The 24,718-nt window shown below is 38.0% G+C and overlaps 1 protein-coding gene across 1 annotated transcript in view; it reads right to left on the bottom strand.

The window, feature by feature from the left end:
* The window catches only part of VIPR2 (vasoactive intestinal peptide receptor 2), a 49,632-nt gene extending 46,462 nt beyond the window's left edge, over positions 1-3,170 (bottom strand). The window contains exons 1-2 of the mRNA XM_065731218.1: positions 3,141-3,170; positions 1,505-1,607 (exon numbers count right to left, since the gene is read on the bottom strand). Coding sequence (XP_065587290.1) covers positions 1,505-1,607; positions 3,141-3,170 — 133 coding nt within the window. The remainder of the gene's footprint in view (positions 1-1,504; positions 1,608-3,140) is intronic.
* Positions 3,171-24,718: the final 21,548 nt, after the last annotated feature.

Here is a 24,718-nt window from a genome sequence, read left to right as displayed (position 1 = left end):
GATTTATTTTTATTATAAATTGTTTTAATTACTGATCTGGATTCATCATAAATAGCTTGTACTAAAATACTAACTACTGATGATCCTTTTAATTATTTTATTGTACATAAACTGGTATTAGAATATTCACTGAGGAATTCATGCTTTCAAATCAAGAAGAGGGGCAGAGAAGGGATCCTGATTTGAGATTTGTGTTTATACTCAAAAGGGACTGCTGATGGCAGATCCTTGAGGTACCACCTTCAGACAGAATTCAAAACAGATTATGGAAAAACAAATGTACTACATATCATGTAACAGAACCAAGGGAAAATTACTGCACTATAAGAGCTGTGGTCTTCCAAGGAGCCCAGTTATTCTGATGACATTTACCTGGACCACAAGGAAAAAGGCAATACACAAATGAGGCATTTCAACTAAGTTGAAATGATATACTTCCAACCACCTGAAAAGCAATTGACAACAGAAACGTAATTATGTGATATCACTTTACAAAAACAAAATCTTCTTTTGGACTTAAAAACATGCAGTTGCTCTTAGATCTAAAACCTCCTGCCTCTTTTTCTACACCTTGCTGAAAACCCACCCTTCCTTTCAACATTTTACATGTTACTAGGGAAGTACTGGACAAGTGCAAAAGCAAATGCAAGCAAATAAAGCATTTCAAGAATAACTTCACCTTTTTCATCAGTAGAGGTACAAAAACTGATTACTGCTCATGTGCTCTGGGATATTGTTTACAGAAGGTAGCAAATCATAAAACAATAATACTTTTGCTAGTTTTAAAAACAAAGCAAACAAACAAAAACAACACAGAAGTTCAATAAATGCCAACTTCCAACTTTCCTAAACAGCCCAAACTTTTAATAAAGTCCTACCTCTCTTTTAGATAAAATGTGAACATGAAAAAAAATAATTATATAAAATAAAAGATAAACATTTTCTTCCCATTTCAAATTATCATTGGTTATATCTGCAGAAAAACTAAAAACACTACAGTAATATAGTAAATTCATTTTCTGAATGTAAAACTACTGTCTAATCTTCCCTTTCCGTGACTATGGTCTTCCTGGGGTCAATGTTACCTTTTGCCTACATTATCTTCTGCCTGGTAAACCCAGCAATCCTGCCACTACTGTTTTACTTCCAACAAGCTCTTGAGAGAGACATTTGGATCCAAGGCTTTTAGCTTTTCCTCAGACTTGCTCTTCCCTGTCACCACCAGCCTGCAGCTCCTCTCTCTGTGAAAAATACTAGCAGCAACAGCCTAAAGCATGAGCACAAACTTTCTCCCACCCAGTGCATGCCTAGCCTTGTACAACTCTCACCACATGCTTGCTGCAGCTGTAACTTTAAAGCTAAAGATGCATGTGTTCCAGAACACACAGAAATTATATGCACAGTACAGAGAAATGTGGCAACTGCAACTGAGCTAGCAAAGGAGATAAAGAGAGAAAAATGTGATGCTCTTGTTTTTTGTGCACTACAGTTTATCTTTTCTTACCTTTGTAGTCCACTGGTTTTGCATGCTTTAGAAGTTCCATGCACTTTGTTTCCTCCTTGTGAATCTCCAGCTGAAATCTGCATTCTGGATGGACACCATTCACCTGTGTCAAATAACAAAGAGGCCAGGGTCTTAAAACTCAAATCAAAATGCTTTGTGAAAGATTCAACTACTGGTAGTGAAAAACACAAATTGAACTGATGCTATTTTTACCCAAATATGTGCTGGGCATTGAAATCAGTGCCCATTTTAGCTTCTCACATACAGACTTCTCAGTACAAAATATTAAAGTAATGTAGCAGAGCATTCAATAGCTCCTTCCTGTAGCATTCCAAGGCCAGCTGTCATTTACACAAAAATATTAAACTATCTAGTGAATTCACCAATGCTGTTGCTTCTCTTCCCCCAGAAAAGCAATTAACTAAACTGAAGCAAGAAAAAAAAATAATACAAAAACAAACGTGCTCTTAATAGATGAAGTTAGGAAGCTGAAAGTTTAATATGAGTGACAGAACATGAAAACTGATCAACCTGTATTATCTTTGACAGGGTACATTTTGATTTTCTTCTTTTTTCCACCATTTACACTTTATCTCCTCAAGGTCTCAGCACATGATTGTTTGATTCAAGCAAGTGCTACCTGAGAAAAAAGCCTTCCTTCTAAAATCCTATTTTTAAAACAGTATTCCTTTCACTCACTTATGGCCCTGCCTCTGGTTATTTACATTGATGGGAACAGACAGGGATGGAGACTGGAGAGATAAAGAAGACACCAGAGACTGTGCTGATATCAGCTGGATTCTCAGAGATCATAATGAAATAAAACTTCAATATGTGTACTTCAGTCACAAAGAAGAGTGGTATCTTTCCTCCTTATTCTAGGAGATAATAGCAGAATCTGGTAATAGTCTACGATTCATCAGACATGATTTTTCATGATCGCAATAATTAATGAATTAGTATGTGATTGTAGATCCAAGACCCTTGGACTCAGAGTCAGGACCGAGCACCTGTTGTCCTACAGGCTCCTGGTACTCAGCTGCACAGCTGTTTAAATTGCAGCGTGGTGGCCATAAGCTTAGTAGGAGCTGCTAGAAATCTCATGCAAATGTCTCTTCTCCTCCAAACTTCTCATTTCACCACCTACAGTATCAGAACCTTACCTCCTTTTCCCATATGACGACTATTTTTATTGTATACTTTTGAACAGATTTATTCTAAGGAGTTTGTATAGATCCTTAAATTAAGATTTCTAGGAGTTATCATATAAAGTTCAGAGTTAAATTGAAGATAAGACTTTGCTACATGCTATCTGCTCTCCAGATACCTCCTATTTCTAACACGAGGCTTGAGTAATCCTAGTGGCTTGCGTGCATTTCCATTTCACATAACAGATTTTGAAAAGAAAAAAAAATGTTTTCCCAATTACAAACGTGCAGTAGATCTCTTACTCATCAAAAAGTGCTACAACTAACATGTCTGAGAAGTAAATCAGGGATTAGGAAAACTTGCAAATCTGTGACTCCGACCTCAGCCACTTGTGGAGTAATTTTAGGCTTCCTGCTATCAGTGATCTATAGCGAAGATTACATTGAGAACATAAATTTGGTTGCACTCAAAGCTAACGCAGCATCACTTTTCCAACACGGAACGTGTGCCAAACCATCACACGCTGCCCTAACGCAGAGCCCGGCTGCACCTCTCCAGGATGAGGAGATGGGGGTTCGGGTTCAAGCCCGACCGCGCCCGAAACACACACCCAGGACCCCGGAACGAGCGAGTGCTGGAGGCACTCGGGGCCGGTCAGATAAGTGCATCGCTCTGCTTTCCCAAGCGCAGGTTATTTGTACGCAGGGATTAGACAGCTTAAAAACGCAGAAGGGCACCTTAAAGATTTGCACATTCTGACTGGTTTTTACAGCAGTGCCCTCGAGAACACCCCGGTCCCAGCGGGGAACGGGAGCGCCTTCTGCCCCATCCCCTTGCAGGGACGGCCGCGCTTCTCCGCACAGTCCCCGCAACTCCCTCGCACGAGGCGCTCTCCCGCACCTGCTCCTCCTGCCCGCCGACTTACCCGGCCCAGGTTCCAGATGAGGAAGAGGAGGAGGAAGAGGAGCGGCAGGTTCCTCATGCCAGCCGAGTGCCGGCGGGCAGCGCTGCCCCGCGCCGAAGGCGGCGAGCAGCAGCCGGGTCCCGCCGCCGCACCATAGGGCCCGCGGGGCGCCCAGCCGAGCCCCTGCCCCGCGGGCGGCCGCCGCCCTGCGGCTGTAGGCAGCTCCCACACCTGCCCCCGCAGGCCGCCCGCTCCTCCGGCTGGCAGCTCCGGGCCCGACTGAGCGCTGCCCGCCGCCTCGCAGCGTTCAGCTCCTCCTCTGCTTTCCGCTCGCTTCTCCTCAGCTTTTCTCCTCCTCTTTCTCCCCGCCGCTCCCGCTGCCCCAGAAGAGGTGCGAGCCGCTGCCCTTCGACGGGACGTCCCCCCGGCGCCCTTCAGGTGCTCCCCGGGGCTCCGGGCGCGGTTCCCGCTGTCCGCCCCGGGCGTGCTGGGTGCCAGCAGCGGGCACAGGCACAAGCACAAAGCCGCACGCCGGTGCGGGGTGTGCAGAGCAGCCTCACTGCCTCACAAGATGTATAAAATACTTAAGTTAGTGAGATTCGTGTGAGCCCATGTCTGCTGACACTGAAAAAGCAGAGTTCATGAGCTGGTTTTGAGCTGAGAGTGAGAATAAATTAGATTTGTCGTTTCTGCTGTCTTTGTATGTGCTGTAATTTCAGTGGTATATATTGAGAGGGGCTGAGTGGGCTACGTAAAACTCCTCGCAGTCTTATGCCACCCAAATTAATCAGCTATAAGCAGAACCCAAGGCAATTCTGAGACAAAGCTGAAGAGAATATTGATATTTTTAAAATCCATTTGCAAAAATGTTCTTCATATATTAATAACAAACATCTGATCATAATGTCTGTGATACCATTACAAAGAACACTACTGAGCAGTGTTATGACCTGTCTGCTGAGAGTAGAGGGAAATATTAATGTAGAAATAAAGACTTCTTGAAGGGTGGCATATCATAAAATAATGGAAGTATTTTCATTGTAACAGAACACTTTGGATGGAATTTGATCTGTACATTACAGGTGGACTGAAATGTCAGATTGCATTCACTCCTAAAACAGCAGCTTTGGAGGGGAACCTCAAGCCGTTACCTCTCAGCCTCTGGGCAGAGTCTCAGGTCAAACCTCTTGGAAATGAGGAACTGCACATTGCAAGGGGGAACTAGATGATCTTTGAGGTCCCTTTCAACCCAAGCCGATCTACGATTCTGTGATTCCTGGGATTAGTGTCTGACGTTCCTCTTTGGTTTCCTGGTGGTTGACTTAGGCTAACTAGGGGTGCTCTTTCTTCAGAGCTATAAGGTATTCCTAAATAGCAAACTCAATAGCTTTTCCCCCTTATTGCAGTAATATGATGTCTCATCATTATTTCAAGTCTTTGAAAATCCTTACTTCCTCTTTAGAAGTTACCACACTTCATGATGAATGACTCCCTGCTAAGAAAACAGTCATTAAATACAATTGCTGGGTGAAATTTCAAAATCTCAAGGCTCTTCAGGTACTTCAGCAGTAAACCTGGCAGCAGACCCTTATGTAGTGGAGCTGTCAAGCACTGTTGACCAGCGGATCTGCCTTAGCAGCTGACAAAAGAGATGCCAGACACCAAAACCCAGTGTTTGATTCTTTGAGCAAATGATTTATTAGACTGCTGCAGCTAAGAGTCCTGGGGAAACCAATTAACAAATTAGTGTTAACATTTTGTGTAGAAGCATTCTTGGAAACTGTCATCATTATTCCTTCTGTGGAATGACAGAAACTTGTATCTTGGGCATAAGGCAGCCCACATGTTCTGGAACTAGCAAAGAAGTTTTGAAACTTGCGTCTGTTCTATCAGAAGATTGTCCAGAGTCAGATTTTTGTGATATTTTGTTTTCAAAGAATCCATGTTTTGAGACAAAAAGAAAAATTATCAGACATTTTCCAGACATTGCTTCTGTCACTATTCCCAATGACTCTTTGACGTGAAAGAGACAACAGATGAAAGAGGGGCGCATCAAATCCTAATATTTTCATTTAGATATAGCTAAGTATTATTTTATTATTTTTTTTTCCTGAAGAGGACAAAAAGTATTCATGCATGAAGTCTGGAAAATGAAATTCAAGTTATTTTTGCTTAAACATAGCACTGTTTAGTGCCCTGTTACGGCAGCTGAGGATGAAAAAATGAAACAAAAAAAGAACTGAAACAGCTGTATGTATGGAGATATATAGAAATTAGACTGATACTCTTATGCAACTAAGAGTGGATAGTGTTAGGAAAGAAGTAAAGAAAGGTATGGATGTAGGCAGTCAGTGTAGACTTGTCATTTCCAGGAATATCCTGGGAAATCTGGAGGAAAGATTAGAGAGATTTTGTGGAGGCTTTGTAGGTACCCTCCTGGCACAGACTACATAGATGTGGAGGAAGATGATGAAGTCCAAGAAAGGGAGAGAAATTCCTCCTCTTCAAATCAGAAATGATAGAAAAGTTTGGTTTAATTGTATATTGCTTTGAATCAGCAAGGCCTCGATGTTATAGAACGACAATAAAATAATAAAGGAAATTTTAGCAGCAGATAATGGTCCCATCAACCAATGTGAAGTTTCTGCAAACTCTCTCTGCTCCTGTAACACTTAGAAGAACCAAAAGTTTTTCTCACATTCCAGATGTTGGAAGAATCTGCCTACAAAGAAAGATTTGTATCAGTAGTTACTGTACCAATAACGAGTACTTTCTGTTCTGCCTGGCCAGCTGTCTCTTCAGGAACCTCTGATACATTGTGCAGGCAGTCAGTAGCTGGGCAGATTTTTGCAGGCATGTGGAGAAACTGACAGCTTTCTGTACTGAGGTGGTTGCATCAATCCCCTTTGAGCTGAAGCCTTATTTGATTGTGGAGTTCACAATGTTTGGAAAATGTCTATCCACAAATCATGCTCTTGTCATTGCTTTTATTGCTTAAAAATTTTTCTTTTCTTCAATCATCTAAAGAATATTGTTTATGGAATTCATATCATACAGTTGCCAAAATACCCAAACAGCATGAACAAACTTAGGATTTTCCTCAGAACATGTATACAGGCTGACTTGGACAACATGACTTTTTCAGGACTGATGATCTTAAGTTATTGTACGTTTTACCAGTTCTACTTTCTAGACCTAAGAAAGATCTTTGTCTTAGTGTAGAATGCAGTACTAGGTCAAAGTGGAAAATGAGTGCTCTTCACACCAAGTCTTCATGAGATATTCTTAAATCTCTCAAGGTGCACTCTGCTGTCATCTTGTATTGTGTTAGACTTTGTTTTCTGCACTGCATGTATTTAAGGGAAGATTAAATCAGCAAAGGAAATAGTATTTAGAGAGGGTTTCCATGAAAAAAGAAAAATTTTCTTGTGCCTTTCAGGAACTGCTGTTTAGAGCTTTTATATTGTAGAAAATTAAAAAGAAAATCACATCAATATTTATTTTCTGAGCCGCTAAAATGTGATATTATTGAACCTGTTTCAATTAATAGATTGAAGCACAATAAAGAAAATGCCTTTCCTTTGTATGGACTTTCATGCCTGAGTGTGGTCAGCAGTTTGTGTTCTGCTCATGCCCATGGATATTGAAGCCTTACCCAGGCTCCAGGGGGCTGGTGGCTGCAACACCACCCTATGAAGAGCATCATCATGTTATTGCATCTGTACCAAATGTAGTAGCTGTGGTCAGAGGTGAATGTGATGTGCAGATTCTCTGAATAAACTAAAGGAACATTAATCATTGTGTCTTATCTACCACTCCATCAGATATTCACATTCAAAAGGTCCTCCTAAGTATTTTGAACTTTTGCAGTGTTGCTGGTCATTGTGTATCTGCAGTACCCCTAGAACCCCACACTTGTTTCTTAAAGAATCAGTGCTATACAGAAGGGAAAGTTTTCTTAGGAAAGGCTGTGCTTAAGCATCATCAGTGCCCTGCTGTCTCTAGACATGAATAGTAGCTCTTCCTATAGCTTCAGGCTGTAGCTTCATGGCTGTTAGTGGTAATGCTGAACTGCTCCACCAACTGCTTTTTGTTTGTTGGTTTTCACAGTGGCCTGCCAAATGGTAGTTTACCAACAACAGTATAACAGATACATCCAAACAGTAAGCAACAAAATAATAACATGAAGAAGTCTTCGGAGTCTTCCAAGAGATCTTTATAATTTGCAAGTAACTTGGCTACTGAAGAATGTGTTTCCACACATTAGAAAGATGTTCTTTAAATATAAAGGCCGGGGGGTGGGGGGGGGGGTGGAGGAAGACTTAATTTTGCTATATATTAACTTCAGGACTCTCATACTTCAAATTGGCTTGATTAAGGAGGTGCCTGTAATAATGAAGTCTTCAGTCTGAATATAGCACACAGATGCTGGTCATTGAGGACTTTAGTGCATAGTGTATAATACTTAGTGCAAATTATGCAATTTCATACTCTCTCCCTAAAATTTGTAAGAATCTCAAGTCTTCTCTGATTTCAAAAGAGTGGAAGAAAATCTTTTCAGTGCAAGAGAACTTTTCAATTTTGTGACTAGGGTATTAGTTTCTCCTATTCCATTGTAAGCAGATTCCTTTATTAATATCTATTTCATGTGTTAAATTAATGGGTATTCTGTTGTATTAACATGGCTAGAGGAAATACAATCTGGTATTTAAACTGTACAAATAAATGTAAAATAAATAAAATAATTTGAGTAGTGGACATGCTGAAAAATACTTGACTAATGCCTTGTCACACATGATTTACTAGGTTTGATTGGTTATTAATGATTTTTGCTGATCATGAGGAAATATTTTCATTTCTGAAAATTGAAAGTAATTTTTATTCTACCACAACAAAGGACAAATTGCCTCTGTTGGTTCAGAGATATTGCAATGGTTAATTATTATTAAAAAAATTTTTTTGAAGAGATATAATTTAAATGATTAAAGTAAATGATTGACTTAGACACAAAACTCTAAAGGTAAACCCAGAAAAACTCAAAAGCTACAGAAAAATAGAATTGATTGAATGGCAGACATCTTTAGGAAAGTGAGGAAGAGTAAGTGCATAAGGGAAGGGAAATGAAAAGTAGAATCTGATTGTTTACTGAGACGTACCATCTAAACATGCATCCAGCTTATTCTAGATAGCAGTTAGTGAAGCATTTGATACAGTGTCATATAAATTGTTAGTTAAAAGTGAAATGATGGGGCTTAATGAAAAAAAAATAGCTGTTTGCCAATATGGGATTAAATTAACCTGACAAATAATGCAGATATGTAAATAGGTGGATAAAAAGAAATAACTGTGAAGTTTCTCAGAGGTCAAACTGAGGTCTTACCTTATTAATTTCAATAAGGTTTTTTATTTTTGACAAAACAAAATTCTTCTGCGATTCAAGATGCCAGGATCTGGATATCTTATGAAACTGTATCACCTGGAAATGAATTACGACAAAAAGGCTGGAAATTTAAGACAACAAAATGGAAGGTCATGCTAGAGAATAATGAACAATTTTTTCTACCATAGGCTTAAGGGTAATAGTGGGAAGTCCTGTATGTACAAGACAATGTATGACAAATAAGAATATTAATGTGAAATGGCTGTGATAAATAAATGTGATCTTAGGACATACAGGAAAGAATCTTACTGTGGAATTAGAAATGTGATGATAGGTGACACACAAATGACTGGTCAGATCTCATCTGTAGTGTTGTATATAATATTAGTAACCCACAGTCAAGGAAGATGACTTGAGCAGTGCACCTGCTCAAAGAAACGGAGACTTAAAGATTTTAGAGTAAGTTTGGTTCAATATCTTCCTAAAATACAAATCTGATGTAAAATACATTACCAGGGAAGGAGCTAAAGAAAATTTGGTGGAAAGATTGGATTATTCAATGACTTCTACTATTCTACAATCCTAGGTAGAATTTATATCCAGGTAACTGTTTAGGACAGATATTTTAACAGTGATGGAAAATAAATTGCTTTGCAGGGTAGAACTTGATCAGCCAGTGAAATGGATTTGGTGCATCAACAAAGTAGACCAAGTTTTCTAGAGGTCTTTTGTAAGTTCATGTGCTATTTTGTGGTGAGTAGTCCCTCTCCAAGCCTTTCCATCTAAATTACAGTTCTGTAGAATACTGAACACTGAATTCCCTGGCTTGTTACACAGGAAAAAAGAGTTTTTTTTTAATATGAAACACCTTTCTTTGAGGAATATTTCCAATTTTCATTAAAACAAAAACAACAACCAAACAAACAACAACAACAACAACAAAAAAAGAAACTAGGCTGTGTGATTAAGTGTTGGGATAGATAAAATTTTCAATTTAAGGAAACCATAGATTTTGCTGGAAAGGTAAAAAAAGTGTCAGTCTTTGCCTTCTGAAAACTTTTGTTTTAGCAAAACCTTCAAACCAAAGCAGATTTTAGGCTAATTGACAAAAATTGGATCTGGGTCTTCATTTTTTTGTAATCTGGATGTATTTTTATTAGGAACTTTATACTGAGCTCTTCTCCAGCAAAAGATGGTGAAATGAGACATTAAGACTTGTACTGAAGGATGATATAAAAAAGATGAAAAATCCACACCACCTCTTGTCTTGGTAAAGGAAGAGGAGGAGAAATTGAATTAATGTATCAAAAGATTGAGTGCTATTTTGCATGATACAAAATCCTGAAATAGAGCCATAAAAATATGTAGTGAACATTTAGTTAGAATAAGTTACAGTTTGAGGTTGTATTGATTATGAGTATTTGTATCTTTAGGATAGAATGTTTTTTATCCTGTGTGGGTTTTTTGTTTATTCGCTTATTTGTTTCCTTTTAGATACTTCAGGAGGAAGACAGAAGCTTAGCATACTTCAAGAATTTAGAACACCATTGTGTCAAACTTCTAACAACCTCCAGCCTAATGGGGTATATTAAAAGCAAGAATTTTAGAAAGAAGGGATATGAGATTTCAGTATCATTATCAATATTAGACTGGATTTCTATTGCTTAACACAAATCTACACAGGAGATATGAAAGGAGAAATTTCATCTTTAGTGTAATCAAACTTCTAAACAGTCTAAAATTGCTATTTCCATTAACAGAAAAATTCAATAGCATATGACAGTAAGAGCATTGTCCAGCGTAATATGATTTGAATGACGCTCTAATCAGAGGTGGATTACTGATGTTTGTATGTGGAATTTCCCCACGTAGGAGAAAGAAGTACATGTTGACAAATCAAACTCCTGTAATCCACAGGAATGTTTCACACACAAAATCAATGCCACCCACTATAGTTGCCCAAGTTAAACAGTAAAGTAGGAGGAGGCAGGGCAGTTGTGACACAGGCTGCCAGTGTTAATGGGTGAGGAAATACCAGCATTCCAGGTAAGTGGGGACATAGGAGCAGATGTGTGCTCTGTTCTTTGCAGCTTACTTGCCTTTGTCCATTAAGGTCCAGATAGCTTTGTGAAAAACAGAGGCCTACTTGAGCAGAATTCATTTCTAAAAAAACCTTGAAATCTGAGTAAACAACATTAGGGTAGGAAGAAGTAGCTATGAACCTTGTGGCATAGTAGTGCCAAGTTTGCTGGGGACATTGTTTTCATCTACAGCTTTCCCAGAGAGGTGGTGGAGTCTCCTTCTCTGGAGACGTTCAAGACCTGCCTGCCTACTGTGCAACCTGGTGTAGGGAGCTGCTTTGTCAGGGGGTTGGTCTTGATGATCTCTAGAGTTCCCTTCCAACCCCTACAATTCTGTGATTCTGTGAATCCATAGTCTGACCTGGATCAAGGCCATTACTGTGACTGAGCAGGAGTGGGACTGAAGGTTGGGTTAGATTATGCTCTTCTCTGTCCCTCAGTGGTGGTGACAAGCAAGCCTCTTTTCTATTTGGTTATCCATTTTCACGAAAATGGGAGGAAATTTACATCTTTGTTACTTTCTGTCAGGTTGAGATAGGCTGTTTTAAAAGTTGTTAGAAACAGATGGGCAGAAAATGACAGCCACCCATAGTTAGATGCTCACGTAACCCTGAGTTTATAAGAGAACTAGTTTAACAAAACAAAAGCAGGTCCAGGACTTCCTGCCAGCCAGCTGATGGTATGGAATTCTCCAGGGCACGTCTGTAGCTACATGACTGGCCAACTTCAGGAGGCCACATGGAGGATGACTTTGAGAGAGAGATCCTGGTGGACTGGTTGTATCTAGGCTTATGTGGCCCTGGACACATGGATTTTTCACTTCCTGGAAAAGTGCATTAATTTCCATAATGTTACACAAAATATGGGTATGATACAAAGCATTTCTGAGCCTGAGTCATAATTTTTTTTATTTTTATTTTTTTCAGAAATATATGTATATGGATTGGATCTTGTCTCATATTCTCTGACTCCTTCTTTAAGAAGTGCTAATCAATGCCTGAAAATCTAACTTCAAAATTTCTTTCTCTGACTCTGCAGAGGTGTTGAGTATCCTTGGGTTGAGAAGCTAGAGTGGATAATGAGAACGCTCAGACTGGAGTCATTGGGCACTCAGGAGAAACTGATTCTCATCCCTTTCCCCTTAGCCTTGCATTTGTGGCTGAACCCTGTTCTCCTTAAGATCAATGGCAATAGTCTCATGGACTTCAGCTGGGAGCACAATGAAGCACTTGTCTGTGGAACCATGTAAATACTTCTCAAAGCTTAAAGATCTATAAATCATTCTGTGGTGAGCAAATAGCTGAGTTATGATCAAAAGAGAAATGATGGCACAGTTCATCTCTTCTACATATCTTTGACAGCTGTAGTGTGGGACACCTTATATGCTCAGGAAAGACAAGGACTAACTAAACATGCCAGCAATTAAATAATTAACCACTGAAACACTAGTTCAATTTTTCCCTAGTCAGAATGCTATTTTGGATTAGAAACATAGAAATTAATACTAAGAGATTCCATTTCCCTGCTTTAATATATACTGTTTTTAATGGAATTGTGCAGAATGATTAGTGAGAGGCAAATGTCAAAATACCAGACAGAAACTGACTCACCAGACTCAGGACTTAAATTAAGGTCAGACTATGAAAGTATAATGCATTGTCTTTATTGCTTTGCACCTTATGTAGTGATTTACATTGGAACAAAATGACTGAAGTGGATTTAATGAGCTATTTTTGTAAATTTGGTAGTATTTAACATATTTCTTCCACAGTTGTTAGAGATGACGTGGCACAAGGCAGTTAAAACAAGACAAGAACCAAAAACAAAGAAAGCAGCTCAGATTGTCCTAGACAATGATTAAGGAAAATTGGAGAGATACTATTTTATTTTTTTTATAAGGCCAGATTGTGATGCTGGAAAACAAGCACAGTGTTTGCCTTCACTTCCTAGTCATTCTACATTTATCCTCTTTTTTTTTTAATTTTATTTTAAGTGCATTTGCATATACCACATGTCAACAAACCTTTAATGTTGATAGATTTTCTTGTAAGGCAGCTTTCATCCCTCCATCCCAAAGCTTTGATTACATGGACTGCCCTAAAGTAAATGAGCTTCAAATTACATTATGCTTAAACTAACTGCATCTACTCACTTTAAGTATTTCAGTCCACAGTGGCAGAAGACAACATGAAAGGTTGTAAGATCAAATGCTAACAGCAGCTTTAATGCTGTACTAAACTTACGAGTGGATGTTATTACTCTGTTACTGAAACAGCCCCCAGCTCAAGTCCTGTAAGTCTTTGGTGCAGTTCTGTTCCTTAAATGCTATCCATCATGCGCTGCCAGTGATTTGCATTTTGGATGTAGTATGGTGATGAATTACAGGGTTTGGATTCCAAGTATCATCAACTTGTGCTCTCACTGTTTCTTGTTGTTTTGTCTTCTGACCTTTCTGCAATGCTGTCTATCCACAGTGTACTAACAGGACACTAGTTAGCAAGTGGCAGTCATTTTACTTTTGTTTCCTTAGCAACTTTTTAAGATCATTAACCAACTCCCACTTGTCAAGCGGTACTGCTAACTTACCAGGTTATATCTGGATTTCAGAATACCTAGTAGATATTGTTTTGGCTATGATAGACACAGCCACTTCATTACTACTTGATTTTGAATGTATTGCTCATAGAGGTCACTTATCTAACAGAGTTGGAAATGAAGAGCTTTTCTGTTGTTTCTGGAAAAAATAAAAAAAAGAAGTGTTTCTGAAAATGAATGTTATGTTCTGCTTTTTTGTAGCTACTCTGAATGTAAAGGGCTTGCCATTCTGCCAAGATCTGAGTGCACTGATTATGTTAATGATGTTGGGAAAAAGGATGCAGACATGACACTGCAGAAAGGCTGCATAACAGAGTAATCAAATTCAAGGTGTAAGCACAGAGTTGGAGAAGTACGTGATTGGCCATGGAATGATAAGATGCAGTTAATGTTCATGGAATTATGAAGTATGGACAGATTTTTAGAATGATCCTCAACAATATTCCAGTTTCTATGGAATGTGATGCCCTTGAACCTTATAGATTAAAGAATCTATGATGCCTTTAGGAACATCCTCTATACTGATGTATTTGAATTGTGATAAAAGCTACGTAAATGAAAATAAATCTGTTATGGCTGTACAGAAGGATTGGGAAGTTTAATAGGAAACACAGAGAACCCTCACAAGGAAGAAACAAGCCCAAATGAGAAAAACCAGAAAGATCATTAAATTCTGTGGAATGCACATGAACAATCAGAATAGGACCAGAGATGAATTTCCAGATGGTAGCAATACTAATAGAAAAATCTTTTCCAAACATTTCGGAAGCAACAACATCCTTTAGAGCACCAGTACAACAAATAGATGATTAAGATATATAAACATTTTAAAAAAGAGAATCCATAGAGAGAAAAAAAAAAAAGTAGGTTATTTATAGCTATCTTCTCACCAGAGGAGTCTAGAGAACTCCTCTTGACAAAAGTTTCATTATAAGCAGTGCTTCAGTAAAATCAAGATTTTGGTAGAAAATCTGTAACAAAACCACTACCAGAGGGTTCTAAAGGAATTCCCAAGTGAAATTTTCTCACATAAAAATTTTTCGGTGGAGAAGACTGGCAGTAAGTTAATACAGCACAAATTTTTAAGCAGTATTCCAGGATAGTCATGCTGGTAGCATAAAGATGAATACTGAATGACTGGTGGTACTCTGTCTCAAAAAAAGACACGGGGACATAAAATTACAGTATCAAACTAAAGACAGGAGTAACTTTTTTACACGCATTGCATGAACAACAGGTGGACCTTTCCAAAGGATCATAGAAGTTCGGTATCATAAAATGGCCTGGGTTGGATAGGACTTTAAAGTTCATGGAGTTTCAACCCCCCTGCTATGGGTAGGGTCGCCAACCACTAGACCAGGCTGCTCAGAGCCACATCCAGCCTTGCCTTAAATGATTCCAGGGCATCCCCAACCTCTCTGGGCAACCTTTTCCAGTGCATCACCACCTTCTAAGTGAAAATTAAACAGTCCATCCTTCAAATCCATACCTCTTCAATTTAGAGAGAAGGATGTGTCCAGGAACCATGTCAAAGGCTTTGCAGAAGTCCATGTAGATGACATCCATCACTCTTCCCCTGTCCACTAATGCCGTCACTCCATCATAGGAGACCTCCCGATTGGTCAGAATGTGAGAGTTGATAAAATTTAGTACTGATTAAACATTTTAAAACCTAATGGAATAACATCCTATAGTGAGTTAAGTACAAATATGTTAGAAAACATAAATGACTGGATTCTGAGGTCTCTTATGATTCTGAGGTCTCTTTACTTATGAAAGACCAACTATCTTTGTCCCATTCTTATGCTCTTCTGTACATCTTTGCTGTTTTCCATTGTCCAGCACAAGATGTTAGAATGGCATGGAAGTACTTGTGTTAGATTTTATGTTCCAACAGTTTCCATGTGAAAATATATCGTTATTGGTTCATCTGCAAGTATTTAACAGTAAGAAGGCAAAGAAGACAACATTCCTTCTCCAGAATCCTCCTCGATATCCTGCAGCAGTGCAGGATCTGGAGAGGTGAGAGGCAAATGTATGAGGCCAGATTCTTCTCAGTGATGTGTAGAAATAGAACAAGGAGTAAAATAGAACAAGGAGCCTAAAACTTGAACAAAGGAAATTCCATACAAACTTGTGGAAGAACTTATTTGTGGTGAGACTGACAGAGCACAGGAACAGGCTGCCTAGAGACGCCGAAGAGTCTCCTTCTATGAAGATATTCAATACCCATCCGGATGCTTATCTGTGTGACCTAATTGTAGGGAAGCTGATTTAGCAGGGTGGTTGGACTCAGTGATCTCTTGAGGTCCCTTCCAACCCCTGTGATTCTGTGATTCTGCAATTAGCAGTGGTGCCCTGAGAATGAACAAGTGAGGAAATTGCTGGATTTTTACGTTCTCTGCAATTCTACTGCAATATGTTAGAAGAAACTGAAAATGGATAACGAAACGGAGAAGGGCAGACAGAGTAAAAACTTTCATGTTGGTTAATTTTATTTTATTTCCTTTTTGTTTTAATCTTCATTTGCATACACTTTTTGTAAATGTGAAGACATGAGGAAAGATCTTGCTTACTAGTTCAAAGTGCACATTTATTTTTGACTGTCAAGACTATTCATAACTTTTTATGAAATTATGTTTTCCAGTTCTTTAACATAATGTTTTGGTGTCCACTGAATTGAAAGCTGTATATATGTATTTATAAATATGTCCACAAGGATTATCACCTGCAACGGAGCTATCTTCAACTGAATACCATCAGTGATTTGGAGAGTCAGTGAATGTAATCCTTAGAAGGCTTGTCATAGCTTTACAAAAAACTGGAAGGTAACTGGTTTGGTAACACCAAATTAATTACTTGGGAGCATGTAGCTTTCTACAGCGATTAAGTGACATAAGTAACATCAAAGAACTAATTTCTTCCATATTGGTATGGGAACTTGGGCTACTTCTTCACAGACCTTAACATTTCACAGTTTAAGCTGGTATACCTAATACAGAAATGGAGGGTATGGAGTGTTTTAGGAAAGTCTGTGCACACAGCAAAAAGGTTATTTACTTCTTTGAATTTTTTTAGGCAAATGTGTATTAGGTGAAATCTATTCCTACATGAGAACACTGTATGTTAGGGCCTTCTTAAGAAGTGTAATAAGATATTATAAAATGGTTATTTTTTAATCTTCATTATGACAGTGTGACTGACTTTGATTCGATTTTTTCTAAGGACTATCCAGATCTCTCAAACAGGTTTGTTTGTTGTTTTATTTTTAAATTAAGATCAACCTGGCAGAGCTTAACTTTAAATAATATTGAATGGCTAAAAGGAAAATTTTAAAAAAGAAAGAGTCCTCAGTCCTACTAGGGAAGAAAAGAGAAAATGTAGTTCTGAAAATTCTGGGCTCAGGTCTGGTACTTGCTGACTGCACCAATGAGAAGAGTTGGTGTATTGCCAACTCCTGTTCATATTCCTGGAAAACCGTGATTTGCGTAAGCTCTTGACAGTGTATTTCTAGGCTTTGGCCAAGATTTTAGGATTCCATACTAAAAAGGTGCTGCAAGGTGAATCAGCCTTAACACCACAAAACTGGATTAGGTCCTAAATCAAGGGGTCAAACTGTTTACTTAACTTCAAATATTTATACTTCAAAAATGTATTTCAGTAAGAAGTGGTGTATTATTTAGTAAAGTTTTCTCTGAAATCGCCCAGAAAACAGAAATAAAAATTAAGTTCCTGTAAGGTCAGTATTGCTAAGATGAATATATATCCTTCTTTATTATTTCTGTTCCAGACTGCTTCATTCCTTTGTAACAACTTTCTCTGAAATATATTTCTAATTTCCAAATCCTTCCTACTGAATTATAAACAAATTGGATAAACAGCTCTAAAGCCAGTTCCATCCACAAACAGAAGATGGAGAATTTCTCCCCCGGATTTCAAACCATATATTCATGTATCAGGTTAAAGAAGATTAAATGCATTCCTTAATGCTAACACAGGTCCTTGCTTCCAGTTCCAGTTTCTAGATGAAATGAAATAGTACCAAACTTTCAAACAGAATATCTGGGCTAATGACTGATTATAGGAACAAAGATTAACTACTGGACAGCTTTCATGCCTTTCTTCCTGATCTGCAGTCACTTCAAAAAAAGTATGGTAGACTGAATACTGCAAAATTCTCATATTAACACTTTGTTTCATAGCACTCTATTTAATTCACATTAAAAAAAAAGGCAACTGCCATGCCAAAAGTTCGATCAAGTCATTCTTAGTTATCAGTACCTCCAATGCAACTTCTGTTGCAGCTACTGTATTTCCATACAAACCAGTAGGGAAAGAAATATGCAAAGTAAACTTTCTCTTAGCAGCTTCCAAAATGAGACTGCACTATTTCTTGTGTACTGCTTTTTATTTCTTTATTTCATTGCATATACATAGGCACACAAGTGAGCGAACTTGGCATTTAAAATATCCTCCACTTCCCATCCTGGTTTGTGAAGGATCCTCTCCCCACTGCTTCCTTCCCCAGAATGCATAAACATATGAAAACAAAGTGAATTAAAACTATGAAATTAGTAAGATGGCATAAATTCAATACTGTCTCAACATAATTTTCATTATGTTGCTTTCAGTTTCACATCATCTGATCTCAGAATAATAATAAAAATTGTTTTCATGGTTCCAATTCATAGCGTACTACCTTGACATTTTTATTTTAGGCTAATATCTGTATGGACATTTCTTTATAATAATTTTCACTTACTGACGCTGGAGAGAAACATTTGTTCAGTTATAGCCCGTAAAGCTTATGTCACCTGGGTCTTAGACATTTAAGTAAGAAAATTTCTCATCTCTCTTGAACTCACATACTATAATTTAATATGAAGGCTTATCTGGAGATACATCTGCAAATTTGAAGCCCATTCATTCAATTTTAGCTTGCAAAAATTATATCTGTTTCTCTAAGGCTATAAGTTCTTTGTGACAGCATTGGTGATATGGATCTGCTATCTGACATTTGTGAAAATGAGCATTTTGGATGAGGGTTATCTGGGGACTTGGTTTGTCTGTCATTATTGTCCTCTTTAGAAACTCCCATAAATATCAACTCTTATCTTGTTGTCTTGTTTTGTTGGTCATTATTTTTGAGAGATTAGTTTTTTGTTCTAAGCTGTTAGTAATTGTTGCTTTTTTGTTTTTGTTTTTCAAATGAGATGACAAATATTTTTAAAGGGTTAGTCAGTTCTGCAAGTTAAATAAGGAATAATAAAGAGCCATGAAACCCATAGAGTTCTCTTTGGAATAGTTCAATTTTCACTGCCTTAGGTCTTGAGATTTTGCTTCTGGTCTAGGATGTGTCACTACTCATCTTTCCAGATGTTTTTTACAGTCTGCTTATGTTGGAATAAAAGGGATATAACTTCTGTTGTTGTTGTTGCAACTTCATTAAATCCCCATAGTATAAAGAGAGGAACTTCTATTTTAACTCATTCTATCCAGCAGTGCAAATCCTACAGGAAGAGCTGAGGTTTCCCATAAGAATCTGGTGTAACTGATTCAATTGCTTAAACATGCCCTATTGAAACAGACAACCAGACTTCCCAAAGTACAAAACTTTTATTCTAGATAAAAGTATGAGCTTATAGGACTTTAAAATTTAAATAGGATCTTCAAGAAAACAAGTAACAGCAGGACCAATGGAAGAGATTTAAATAAAATAAAAGATTTTTGTCAGGATTTGTGTTTAGATTTAAATACAAATATGAGTGCAGGGAACACCTGTGGAAGGAAAACCTTGAGTGCATTCATCAGTGCATAATATGATAAAGTTCCTACTGACACTTTCCCCATGGTTAGAACACTTCTAATATTTCTTTCTTCTTTGTAGGGAAGCCTGAACTATGATAGCATTCTTCTCCTATGTTGGATGATATAGAAATTTTTCCTTTTTAATTGAGCTCTCTGTTTTCATAAAACTTTTTTGAACTGAGCAACTTCTCATAGTTGTGACCTTGCGGGATTGTACTTGAATGCAAAAACCTCTGTCCTCAATGTGCTGTACTGCATACAAAAGTCCAATGTAAACAAAGGTAAAAATGGCAGGAATCAAAACATTTTTCTGGATACCACCTTTTTAAAAAAGTGAGAGAATTGATCTATACTGCTCTAAAAATACACATCCTCATCTTTAGCTTTATTTTAAGCATTTACCTTAGATACCTACAAGGGCATATGTCCTTTGCAGTTTTTGCTTTCAGAGCTCGGCTGAGAGGTAGTTAAGGTAGACCCATTCCCTTGGTGTGACAAAGGAGAGACTGAAATTAAGTGACAAAAGAACAAATTAGTAAAATAACAATAGCAAGAAAATCTATTCTGTGGAAGACAGAAACCATATAAAAATGGTGATCCTGAAAACTCAATTTCAGCCATAACTTACCTTTGAACAGAGAGGAAACACAGTCTGTATTCCTGATTATGTGTTCCCCACCTCATGACATTTTGTTTCCACTGTCCATAGCATCTGAGGTCTTAATGCATAGTATCTGAGTGTTAAGCAGCTTTGTGAAGCAATTGTCCCAAAAGCCATTCCAGATTCAAAGACCAGATGATCTTTCATCTATTGCCCTTAATGTTGAGAATCAGCAAAAAGCAGTAAGTTAGTCAGTTTTGTTTATTCTGAAGAAAGAAATGGAATGTGTGTCCCAAAATCCACGCAAAATCAAGCTTTTCTCCATTTTCTTGATACCTTACCCAAAGATAGATAAATTCTTTGGAATATCATATGTTGCTTCACTGTTCAAGAACTGGGAACCTTCTGGCTCCAGGTCATAGCTTTTGTTTCTGAGGCCTTGAACAGAGTATATCTGAGACAGTTAGCTGAGGGAAAAAAACACATTAGTAAGAGTATTAGTGAAATATAACCTATTTTGTCTAGTTTCTATTTTATCCAGTTTTTATATTTTTTCACATTTTTTCCCCACAATATTTTGTATATAAATGCTCTAATAGGAAATATTTTGGCTTTGGTGTAATCATCATTGTGTGCCAGAAACTGAAATTCCATTGCAATTCACATTTCTGTTTGTTTCTGTGAGTGGAGCTTTGAGATGCATTTCTCCCATGACATACTATGCTGTTTCTGAGAAAAGTTAAGAACACAGTGCATCTTGAAAGTTATAATTCAACCAGGTAGCCTTACTTATAGAAAAGAATGAAAGAAAAACATACTTGAAATGCATCCCCTTGATAAAGAAGTTGGCCTTCACAAATCAAACTGTACATTCAGTCTCAAATTCCTTTGTCAATAAAAATAGTATTTTCTGACCTTTGCTAGCAGCCATCTACTGAATAGCTCATTTAGGAATGGGGTTGATATCCTGAAGTAAAGGCTGATGTTCATCTAATAGGATTTTTGTTGGTGGTGGTGGTGGTATTTTTTTCTGAAATAAACGTGTAGCTGAACTGAGACTTGTTGATTTAGAATTTGTTACCTGTTCAAGAGGTCATGCACTGATGATATTCCATTCATTAAGACATAACCTGATTTTTAGTTATCATTGAGATGCCATTAATATACTTAAAGTCATCACAGAGGTTCTAGGGAAGAGAATGGGAGGTGAAGAGCTTGTCTTCTTTGTAATTTAAATAAAAGCAACCAGAATTTCAGAACTGCTGAGCTTTCACCAGCGCCTTCAGTGTGGTGCTTTCTCCACTGTCACTTTAAAACATATGGAAAAATTATATTTAGGAAGAATAACTAGGGGTTGGCAAATTCTACCAAATGTTTGCTAGGAGATTCAACAGCCTAAATGTTAATAGGGAATAACTGTGTGACTGTGTCACCTAGAGACCTGCAGTCACAGCTCCAGCCCAGGGCTCCATGCTGTTAGGCACTGCTCAGACATTCATATGAAAGAACTGCCTGCAAAAAGAAATGAAGTGGCTTGTGCAAGAGCACGTGGCACATACAAACTCTCTGTACCCATTTGTGAACAGGCTTTAGAGCTGTGTTTTTGCTGCTCAGTTCCCTGAGATGGCTGTGGGTGAGGCGTGTTTTGCTTCCTGTCTGTGTGGCTGCCAGGCAATCCAACTCCATACCTCAATATTATAATATCTAACTCTTCCCTCACTCAGACCGTTAGCACTGTGTAATGATTTGCAACTATAATTTTAAAACATTACTTAAGCTATTAAGTATATCTATATGAATCATTGGCCCAAAATCTCTCTTGTTGCCCTAGGATTTTTTTTTCCTGGTAAAAAAATAAGCCAACAAGCTTAAACTGTTGCTTTGGTTTGTTGTTTTCTGAGTCCTCGATCCAAGTCCTGCTGGATCTCAGCAAAACTAAAGATGAGAGTCACTCAAATGCTCAGTGCACTGGAGCGAAAACATCTGAGGATTCTGATTTTCTAATTACACAACTTAGAGTACTAAACAAGATCTGGATGATACCAGGCTCTGAAAGGCTGGAAAAATACAGTAAATTTGAGATGCTTGAAAGTATTTGCTGTTAGTTTTATGTGCAGGAATCACTTTTATTGTGACAGAAAAAGCCCTACACATTCAAAAACAATGTTCTAAAAATCAAATCAAATAAAAAAACAGAGGAAAAGGGAAAGAGAAGAAAGGAAGTGAGGGAGGAAGGAAAGAAGGAAAGACAAGAAAGAATAAGAGAAAGAAAGTGAAGAAAGAGAAAGTAAGAAAGAAAGGGAGAGAAGGAAGGAAAGGAAAGAAAAAAAGGAAAAGAAATAAAAAAAGGAAGAAAAGGAAAGGAAGAATGAAAGGAAGGAGAGAAGAAAGAATGGAAGGAAGAAGGGAAGAAGGAGAGGGATGAAGAAAGGAAGAAAGGAAAGAAGGAACCGAAGATGCACTCAGGTAGAAAGACAAGTACTCAGAATGTTCAAAATGGAAGACATAAGGTTGCCTGTAACAATTTTTTTAGAATTCCGTGGTGTACATTACAGTTCATTATGTAATTATATTTTTTCTAATATCTTCTTCATTCTGTGCATAGAAATATAATATTTCCTCTTATTTTTGTGACCTCAGAGGTCTTACATAATTCATGCTGTCCAAACCCTTCTCAGAACAGAGATTTGTCAATTTTCTCAACATCTGTTCTGATGTGCTTGGTTTCAGAGTGTTTGGATACTACACAAATGTAATAGATTCATTTTCATAGGACCCAGCTGAGGTGGGAGGAATTATTATTAGCTCTTTGTAGGGACCTGGAGATAAAGGTTAAAAGCTAACTAATTTTGTGTGCCTGGCTGAGATGATGGGATTCTAATTGCTTCAGACTTCTTACAGTACATTCTAGCAAACTACATACTGCAATTTTAAGATGCTTTGATGACAGTGCTCCAATAAAATCAACATGGAGTTTGAAGTGATTCACCAGCCTTTTGTATCAGAAAGAAGGAAGCCAGGCTGTACTTCAGCCTCACGACACTACTTATTTTCACTTCTACCTCAAGGACCCATTTGCACCTTGAACTGCTTGCAGGCCTGTTCCTTCAATCTCAGCTCTTTTAAAAGACAACAAGAAGAGAACTCCACTCACACACAGTACACAGTGGCCCATGGTCATCATCTTGTTGGAGAGCACTTATCAGCACCTCACACAGTCCACTGGTGCTAGCAGTCAGGGAATCCTTTGAGTGTATTTATGCATGTGAAGAGTGTGTTTGGGAGAGAAGTTTTTATTGCTCCACCCTAGACAGAAAAATTTTGATCTCACCATTCAAGCATGACTGTAGAAAGAGAAGAAGCACTTTCAGTCATCTTAAATATCATTCATTGCTTTGCTGCTACCTAGAAGCTACTTTCTTCTGTTACCTAAGACATCAAAACAACCACCAAGTTCTAGCTTAAGCCTCCCTTTACTTGTAGCTCAGCCTTAATTTCAATCCAATGGCTTGCTTCTTCTTGTTAAGCTGAACTGGATAGGAAAAGGCAAGGCAAGTAAATCTCAAGTAATATAAAATAAATTGTAGCAGACCCCCACCAGCCCTTGGTTGTTCTTATCATTCAGTTTACACAACTCTACCTTCAGAGCTGTCATAAAAAAGCTTTGGGAATGCCTTTAGGACAAAATGTTCCTGTGATGAATATAAGAAACGATCCGTAAGTAATTTGTAGGTCTTGACTCACCTGGATTTAAGCAGTCAAATTGAGAAGAAACGAGCATAAACTTTGCATAATGAGAGGGTCTTTCCTTTAGTGGCATGATGAGCTTGGGAAGTCTCAAGATATCTGTCTGTGATAATAATGATTAAAAAAGAACAAAGGAAAAGTATTTAGTGGATAGAGGGTTGAATAAAGGATGAGTTGATATGTGTAAGTGTACAAGAACAAAATGGTGAGGAAATAGCCATCACGGTGATCAAAAAGTTACGTCTGAGGGGAAGGAGCCTGGATACATGGTGGTTCTGCCTGCTTGGAGACTCCAGTCTCAGCTGTAATTAGAGCCAGAAAAGGGCTGGTGAAGCTATAGGGGAATGCAGGCGTATGTGTTCCTGCCCCCCTGTGTGGGATCAGTGAGTTCTGGTGGGGCCCTTTGGTAATCCATCAATAAAGAGTGGACAGTATTAGGTTCTTCAGTGAGATATAGACCTCCTGGATCTCACCATAACAATTATGTATGTAACACCTCCTGACATCTTGTGTTTATTACCTCTAGAAGGCTTGACTTTTTAACCATTACATAAGATTAATTTTAGATGTCATTTCAAGTTGTGAATAAGGTAAAATAACATCAATAGATGTACCACAGGGAGATATTCCCTTAATAACTTAATTGAAGTGTTTGCCAGGAATTTCAGCATGTTCTTTTGGCATAAATTCAGGATTCAAGATTCTGGTGTTTTGGGGTTTTTTTGCTAAATATTCATCATACTTATATTATGTTCTGAACATTTTTTTCTCAATTTCTTCTGTTTCTTCTTCCATACTGACCCTCTATCCCTCTCTCTCTCATGCCATTACTTTTTCTTCCACAGAGTCGGCATATTGAAAGAACAGAGAAAATAAGGTAATGCTTTCAGCACCACCAAGAGAAATCGCAATTGCAAGGAAAGAACATCTCAAACTGTGCAGGTAGGGA

The sequence above is a fragment of the Cyrtonyx montezumae genome, unplaced genomic scaffold (genome assembly GCF_038088225.1).
Source record: "Cyrtonyx montezumae isolate F1298 unplaced genomic scaffold, pur_monq_1.0 scaffold_14, whole genome shotgun sequence".
NCBI classification, from domain to species: domain Eukaryota; kingdom Metazoa; phylum Chordata; class Aves; order Galliformes; family Odontophoridae; genus Cyrtonyx; species Cyrtonyx montezumae.
This window is presented reverse-complemented; position numbering and strand designations above follow the sequence as displayed.